We start from the raw sequence: 9002 nt of genomic DNA on the forward strand, positions 1-9002 counted from the left end.
CTTTTCTCTATACTTTTTTGAATAACTCCGTCATTTTTCATCCAATCTTCATGAAATTTTCACAGAATGAAGAGAAGATGTAATACTAACATTTTTTAATTTGTCTGTTGAAGTTTTGATATATGGAATACATTTTTGTTGGTGGTGTCTGGAGTGTGGATTTTTACGTATTTTTTGCAAACTTGAATGCTACCTCGGGAAAAAAATTCCTAAAAAATTTTCTAATTTGTTTAGGAAAAAAACAACAGACAAATTTTTAGATCTAATGTTTGTTAACACGCATGCAAAAAAAAAAAAACACACAAAAAAAACCCAATCAATTTCCAGGAGCGATAAATGCGGTATTCATTACGTAAGACATGTCATCAAAATCCAATATGGCCGCCGTAAACGACATGGAAACGAATTTTTTTTTCTCAAATTTGATTGCGGATTTTAAGACTCCTTACTATGCTTGTTATATGTGTGAAATGTGGTAAAATTCGCTCCAGTAATAAGCGAGATAGCCTTCAGCTGTAGCGGTCCCCCCTATTTCCTCAACATCCGATGAAGGCTTCTGACCTACTTTCGACCCCATGACACTGATAGATGATACGTGATGACGTGTCATCAAAGATAGTGGAGAATCTTTGCTGTCATCTCTCAGGAAGCTATATAAATCTAATAGGTTACGAGATAGCTTTGCTAAATATAGGCCTATGAATATATATATAGCTTTGTCTGTATGGTGTTAAAAAGGGTAAAATTAAATCGCTCTGTTTAATCTTCTCTGATCTTTGCATACTGGGTCAAATTAAGCCCATGGCCCGAAAAATGCTGTTTTGAGAAAATCGAAGTAAAGTTTTTGCCCCTTGTTTAGTTTCTTTAAAAGGCAAGGAGAGTTTTTTCTATAACCAAACAAATACACACTATTGAAACCAAACTTCTCTTACTCCTAAAGGTAGGACAATGTCCACTTTTGGTGGAGGTAAAGATTTCTAGAACCCCCGAAATCTGGGTTAGCCCGCTTTTCCTTAAAAGCAACCAAATAATTATATAGGCCTCTATATGGTTCCAATACAACCTGGTAAACGTTTTCTTTGATGTTAGCCTAATCAAACGTGCTAATAGAATAAAAGGGATTTGCAGCATAATATACACCTTGAATATATGTTTTTAAAGTTAACATTGCTCTAAACCACACTCCAACTGACAAAGCCTACTTCATTCAAAGTTCGTGTCAATATATTATTATGTTTTATAATTGAAAATTCAACCAGTCTTGGGATGATCGATGCATTAAGCTTTATAAATATAAGGTTTGTAAAAATAAAAAGAACAGAAGTTAGGAAAGTTAGTCGTTTCTGTGTTGTTGCATGTTGTGACTCTTGTTAACGTCCTGCGCTATCTTAGCAAAGTTTTTCTGGACTTCATTTTTAAAAGGGGGGGGGGGGGGGGTGCGTTTCGATCGTTACTATAAATCGAGATCTTGCCTATGAGGTCAGAAACCAAGTTTTGATCTATCTGCTCTATCAAAATTGTCAGATTATTCAGTCTTGAAAAAGGTTGACATTTTGGGTAGGCCTAGCTCAAAACTTTGACGTTAAATTTCTCATAACTTATTTTACGCTAGGCCTAGGTATTGACGATCTATTTGAGCAGTGGCCACTGCCCAAGGAGCTTAAATTAATTAAAACCTCCTTGGCAGTGCCAGATAGCCTAGCCTTGTTCTTAGTTCTTGAGTTCTTGAGTTCTTGGTAAAGAATCAAGGGAAGCGACTTGCTGGCGTTCCCTGGTTTCCGGTACTTTCCGGAATTTAATGTCAAATTTTAATGCCAAGCACAGAATTGTACATGCCAAGAGGCCAAGACTCAAGACACAAGGGAGAGTACTGTGGGTAAACGTGACACTTGACAGGTTGGCTTCATCATTGGTTGGGCTTGGCCTGCGGAAGTTCTATTTTCGGAAGAGTTCCTGGTAATTCTCCTGTGATCCACGGAACTGCAGAGTCTTGATCGTGTGATGCAGACTGACCGATTGTCGCCTCCTCAACCCTATCGTTTTAGGAGGTTATACTTTCGGTTAACGTTGGCTATGAAAGAAAAACAATCTATTTTTGCTGAGTGGACCATGTCCACAGCTTCACTTGCCTAGACGCCTGGTGGTGCGATAACACGGTGACTGTGAACTCTGGTAGTAGTGGTAGAGCTAGTATCCTAATCTAGATCTGTCTAGATATTCTAGATCTAGGCTAACTTTAGGCTAAAGTGTCGAGTGTAGGCCCAGCCTAGTTGTGGTTGTGGTAGATTCTTGATCTAGATCTAGATCTAGATTTAGATCTAGAGATCTAGATTAGATCTAGATCTAGGGACTAGATTCTCTAGATCTAGATCTAGATCTAGAATCTAGATGAGGCTCTTTTAGGAGGCACTACTTGGATATATGGTGGTCCCGACTTTTGTGTAGGCCTACTGAAATATCGCGTACTGATGGAAGAGGCTAGCCGTACTTAATGATGGCTAGACTGGCAGTCTAGCCGTACTTAAGGGCTAGCGTACTTATTCTTAACGGAGTGTCTACATAGGCCTACACGGCTACCTCTATTCTCACCCCGGGTGAGAATAGTGCAGGCGAGTCTTTTGCCACTTTTGGCTATTCTCACCCGGTGCGCTTTCACCGTAAGCCTAGATCTAGGCCAACCAATTTTGGGTTCACCCTAAAACACAGAATTCTACACTGTGATAACAGAAAAATTGTAGAATTCTGTGCCGTGAACAAACGTTCCATTACTACTGTTAGCCTACTAATACTAATAGCGTGCAATTTTGTCTGTGGGCAGTGGAGAGAGAGAGAGGAGTAGCGCGAGAACTTCCGGGCAAAACAAAATGGCGGCCCGCGTAGTTCGGCTCGATTCGAAAAGTTAAATAGCCGTAGCATCTTTGTAGACGACCAAATTAATTTACTTTTGTGTTTTAACATCATTTTTTAAACTTTGTTTTGGTCAATTTGATTGTCCACACCGATAGACAGTATTCAGAAAGAGATAGAGAGAGAGAAGAGGGGAGGAGTAGATCTTGCGAGAACTTCCGGGCAAAACAAAATGGCGACCCCCGTAGTTCGGCTCGATTCGAAGTGAAATAGCCATAGCATCTTTGTAGTTGATAAAATTAGCTTACTTTTGTGCTATAACGTAATCTTTTCTTTGCCTTTATCCATTTGATCATCCACATCGATAGAAAGTATTCCGAAATTAGGAAAAATAGGTCTTGTTTCACACCGGGTGAGAATAGCCTACGGTGGCAAGACTCACCCGGGGTGAGAGGTCGATAGTATTTTTCTATTCTCACCCCGGGGGAGAATAGCGACTTCCTACACGGTAACTGGGCACGTAGCCTCAGGGTGCCACTCATTATCTATGAACACGGTAAGCGGGTATTTAGTTTCGTGAGGGAGGGGGGGGGGGGAAGCCTTCAGCTAGGTACACGGTAACTGCTTTGCTCTCTTCTTGACGTTGACATTAATTTTTCCTTTTTCACCATGTAGTCTCAATGTCGCATACACGGTAACCGTGCCCGTAGCCTCAATATCTACGTACACTGTAACCGTGTACTTAGTTTCGGGGGGGGGGTGAGGGGGGGGGGGTGGGGGTGCGGAAGGGGGCTTGAGCTAGGTGCACGCACGGTACCTGCTTCGCTCCCTTCATCACTTCATGACGTTGACTTTTTTCCTTTTTCACCGTGTAGTCTCATTGTCACACACACGGTAACCGGGCACGTAGCCTCAATATCTACGTACACAGTAACCGGCAACCGGGCGTGTAGTCTCAATGTCACATACACGGTAACCGGGCACGTAGCCTCAATATCTACGTACACGGTAGGCTAACCGGCAACCGGGCGCCTCTCATTATCTACGAACACGGTAACCGGGTGCATGTTTTGTTTCGGGGTTCCCTTTTCACTCCATATTTTGTGTGTTGTGAGCTGAATGTAAATCCAAAAATAACCCCTATCTACCCCCTGTCATCTTTCCTAAGGGAGAGCAAAATGAAGTGACACTGAAAATCTGCGAATCTGGAACAGAAAGCTAAAATATAAATGTTTACAAAACATGTAATACTATCACGAGAGAGAGAGAGAGAGAGAGAGAGAGAGAGAGAGAGAGAGAGAGAGAGAGAGAGAGAGAGAGAGAGAGAGAGAGAGAGAGAGAGAGAGAGAGAGAGAGAGAGAGAGAGAGAGGGGGAGGGGGAGAGAGAGAAAGGGAGACACACACACACACACACACACACACACACACACACACACACACACACACACACACACACACACACACACACACACACACAGACACACACACAAACACACACACATCATGCATATATGCATATACACGTGTGAATAGCCTCTAAATATATATTTAATGCTTAGCATGTTACACACACACAAATCACACAACATACACATTGGATAAAACGATACGAGGATAGCTTTAATATCGGTTGAGTTTGTCAGAAGTAGACTTGACTATGACTTTGTACATGTAGTTACATTATAAACAAAAATCTCCATAGCCTCACAACGATATTCTCTCTGTCTCTAAGCACACAATCACACAACATACACATTGGATAAAACAATATGAAAGCTAAAAGAGCAAATAAAAAATGAATGACCCAGGACATATTAAAATTAGAGAAGACAGTCAAAATCAAACGTAAAAGTACATCTTTAGCTATGGTCAACACCCAAAGGCTAGTATTTGGTCTAATTACTCTAATGCTTGCTTTTCTGCACCAAAGGGTGTGACATCATAGCATTTTGAAAACCAATATCATTTTATTTAAATCACATGGGTCTCAACTCAGTATTCTAATAATAAAGGAGGAACTTTCCGGGTGGTCGCCACAGAAGCCCATTTTCGCGAAACACCCATTATTATTATATTGTTGAACCCTAGAATGCTGAAATGAAAACCATCAATTTATCTAAGCAAGGTTATTTCACACCAATTTGAGGGTTTGGGAGATAAACTATCCAGTGTAAGAGGTGTAAGAACTGTGGGAGGGCAAGATGCAGTGATACTGAAAATCTGCGAATCTTGTGCAGAAAGCTAAAATAATATACTGCCACCAATCCAATGAAACGCGAACATTTAGGCCATTTTCACACAAGGCCTGCACCCATGCACACTTTACTTAGCAGAGAACTGTAGTAGTTATCAAAATTCTAAACATTAAACATATTTGCTTCCAGTTTCAGGTTTTTTTCGTTCACTGGTGTTGCGTCCAGCCCTCCCCCTATCCCCGAGTGCGTCTTAAAAAAAAAATCAATAATTCACCCCCCCTCCCCCATTCCTGAGTCCTGTACTTCACAGCGCTCAGAACGCGCGCAGGTTCATTGACCGGCCCCAATGGCGAGCCCGATAAGACGCTTGTATAACTTTCTTTTCTTCATGTTGCCCCTATAAGTGACGACACAGTGACAAATATTGATTTACTTTCATGGCGACACCACGTTTGTAATGCCGAACCTGCATGTTACAATAATTGTTGCGTTATCAAACAATTACTGACAAATTTCTGGGTGGTAACAAAAGCGAAAGTAAAGGCTTACTAGACACTCTGTTATGAAATTTAGTGGGTATCATGCTGGACTATAGAGCGGTTGGCCCTCGTGCGCCCTCTTCGAAAAAGCACGAACTTTGCGAACAGAGTTAGAATCTACCCTACTTGTGAGGAAAACAATGTAATAGTGACACTCTTTTTGGCTGAGTGAACTATCTCTTGAACCTTCCGGTTACCGTGTACGTAGACCATGAGACTGCGTGCCCGCTTCCCGTGTACGTAGACCATGAGACTACGCGCCCGGTTACCGTGTACGTAGACCCTGAGGCTACGCGCCCGGTTACCGTGTACGTAGACACTCCGATGGCTAGACTGACCATAGGCCTATTGAATTGTAAATATAAATTTTTAGTTTGCAGTACCTAAAGTTTGTATTTGAGACAAAACCAGGTGCCTTAATGACAGTGCATGTATTTTAAACCTCCTGTTTTCTAATGTTAATAGGGCCTAAGATCTTGTACTAGCCATACTTGAGTACGGGTAGACAGCCAGGCTAGCCGTACTTAAGGACGGCTAGACTGTCAGGCTAGCCGTACTTAATATTGATGGCTGAATTGTAAATGAAATTTTTATTTTGCAATGCCTAAAGTATTTGTATTTCAGACAAAACCAAAAGGTGCCTTACTGACTTGCATGAATATTTGAACCTGAACAGATTTTTTGATGCACAGCAGTCGGTGATTATCGTAGTTAATGCAGGAAGAGTTGGGGGTGAGAGTTATTATGTCCTATACTTCACTCATACCTCCCGATCACCCACTGTCCTGTCATCTCCATCTCGACTTTCTCACATGATGCCTGTATGATTATTTTGATTACCTCTATATTTACCAAAGAAAATGTCTAATAACCATTAAAATTATAAAATAAGTTATAAAACTGTATAACAGGTTTTTTTCTTTTCTTTGAATTTCAGATCTTCAGTCTCATGATGTAAAAGAACTTTTTCTGTATGATGGTGCAGACAGCTGAAGTGAAGTGAACGTTTTTATTATATATATATATATCAAGATGGATCAGTACTGGTCCGTCAACCCGAGTTCGGGCAGTAAACCTTACAGAAACAACAACAGCTGCCAAAACAATGACTACGTTGGCCAAAGTGGTGTTTGTGGTGTACTTTTAAAGCAAAAGTCTGACCCCAAATGTGGGCTTTTAAAGCCAACGTCTGATCCCAAAGGTGGGCTTTTAAAGCCAACGTCTGATCCCAAAGGTGGGCTTTTCAAACAAAAGTCTGACCCCAAAAGTGAAGTGAGCACGGACTCTGGCCTTGTCAAGTCTCCTACGATATACAAGGACGACTCACAAGAGTCGAATGAGATCGGCAAACGTGGGGCTGGACCTTCCTGGCCTCAAGAGGCGAAACCACTGTTGACCAGGTTTCTAGAAAAACAGCCTGAACTTTCTTTAGCGGTGTCCAGGTTTTGCACCAGTTTGAGCGGCTCACAGCCACAGGAGCATGCCAGTTTGAGACGAGCCTCGAGCTGGCCAATTTTCTGTTCGAGTCTACAAAATGAACCTCCGGAGATCACAAGTCGTTCTGAGTTTTCATTTGATGATTCTTTTGTTGATACACCAGCTCTGAAAAGACACTGGCGAATTAATCGTTTTCCATCGACATTAAGTCAATTTGCAAATTATGAAAAGGAAAAAGCGTGTGATACTGAGGAGATGAGGCAAGGGGGGGAGTATTCTCTTCTTGAAGTATTCACTGTTGATAAGCCTATTGAGGAACTGGCTGCCTCTCAGGATGTTGAGAGAGGTGATTTCAGTCAATCCACCTCCTCTGACGATCAGTCAATTCGGCCTAATTGTAGTAATGACCACCAAACAAGGCGTGTGGCAAAAGCAGGACACTTGACTCGCCAGGTAAGCTTTGATGGTGATCGTGTCAATTTCTCACCGCTGAACGGAGGAATTGATTTGGTATCGGCTGCGCAGCGAAAAAGCCAAGTCGAGGGCCCGGTTTCCATCATCAACAAAAACTCCTCTAACAACACGTGTCCTCGTCCGACAAATGAACTCCGCACGACTAATTCAGACCCTTCTTTCTCGTCTTTGCAAGGTAAAAATAGCGAATTAGAAGCTCATTCTGTTGTGGAAGGTGACAGTTTAATTGACCGGCAGCTTCCTAACGCTCTCAACTTACCAGCCTTTGACATGCTGAGCTTTGGAGGTTTTTCAAGTGGTGGTAGCGTTGAAGGCGTGAACGGTTTACGACCCGACAATGGCAGCTTTTCCAGTTCTCTGAACAAGGAGTTAGAGAGCTCATTGCCGCATCTGTTCCCGTCGGGGATTACATGGAAGTGGGTTCTGTACCAAGTTACCAGGGAATTGGTGAAGGCCAGGGGAGACAACTTGAATATCGGCAAGGAGAATGAAAAACTGAAACAGGTGAGTGTTGCACTACACACTCCCAATCTTAGTTTTGATTATCAATCATCAGTACTTGTTTTTTTTTTTTGGGGGGGGGGGGGGGGGGGGGGAGAGGATTGTTTTTTTGTGTGTGTGTGCATTTATCACTTACGCTAAGCAACATTTTAATAGAATAATCTATGAACATGCGTCCTTATTGAACACAGAAATTTTCCATGAAGGTGAAAAACAGTGCCCTTTTTTCACTATGGACTCTTACACTTTATCTAGTATTTATAATTATACTTTTATTAAATTTATTGTCTCTTTCTGTCAATTCAAATGAATTGGTTTTGATAAATGATAATTGATTTATAATAAATATATGAGGGTCTAAGACGCCAAACCTGCTACAACCATTTTAGCACTTTTTAAGGACCCCCGGGCGAGTGTTGAGTTCCTGCGTGCTGTCGGCATCGCTGACCGTTTATGAAGCCACAGCGCCAGAAGAGAGAGAGAGAGAGAGAGCACTTTGAGAAAATCAGGTTTTTTATTTTTTAATGCTGCTATACACATGGATATATATATGCGTTAAAAAAAGATTTTTGGGTTGCTTTTATGAAGTATGTGATGTGTTGGGTTTTGGCTGAAAACACTTTGTGCATCTGATAGCCAGGTAACAATGTGCATTTTTATAAGCAAAAAATCTTGACTTTTTTCCAAAATGTCGCTTAGCGGGTTTTGCATCTGACCCCCTCATCCATATGTGAGGCAGCGTGGTGGTATCAGACTCTCGTCACAATCAAAGTGAAGAAACTTGCATTTTTCCTCAGGTTCGTGAATTTTTATCAAATTTTTGTTTTTTGGCGCTACACCTTTCATGTCCATTAAAGAACTCGTATCTGTTTTAATTTTTCTGAAAAACGTTGATTAAAGGCACAGTTTCTGTGAAATATTTTCCCTGTGTGAATGATCATGTGATTGTGGTGTAAAGCGCTCAGATACTAGTTTGGGATAGAGCGCTATATAATTATATATATATATA

At 41.4% G+C, this 9002-nt stretch overlaps 1 protein-coding gene across 4 annotated transcripts in view; it reads left to right on the forward strand.

Moving 5' to 3' along the window:
- Positions 1–1942: 1942 nt before the first annotated feature.
- The window catches only part of LOC101846551, a 20835-nt gene continuing 13775 nt past the window's right edge, over positions 1943–9002 (forward strand). The window contains exons 1-2 of one of the 4 annotated variants that reach the window (XM_013090524.2): positions 1943–2172; positions 6519–7996. In XM_013090524.2, the coding sequence (XP_012945978.1) occupies positions 6614–7996 (1383 nt within the window). In that variant the 5' untranslated portion in view covers positions 1943–2172; positions 6519–6613. The remainder of the gene's footprint in view (positions 2173–6518; positions 7997–9002) is intronic. The other 3 variants (XM_005112558.3, XM_005112559.3, XM_005112560.3) reach the window with 3 other exon arrangements.

This window comes from Aplysia californica, unplaced genomic scaffold (assembly GCF_000002075.1).
Source record: "Aplysia californica isolate F4 #8 unplaced genomic scaffold, AplCal3.0 scaffold01319, whole genome shotgun sequence".
In the NCBI taxonomy this organism is placed as follows: Eukaryota; Metazoa; Mollusca; class Gastropoda; order Aplysiida; family Aplysiidae; genus Aplysia; species Aplysia californica.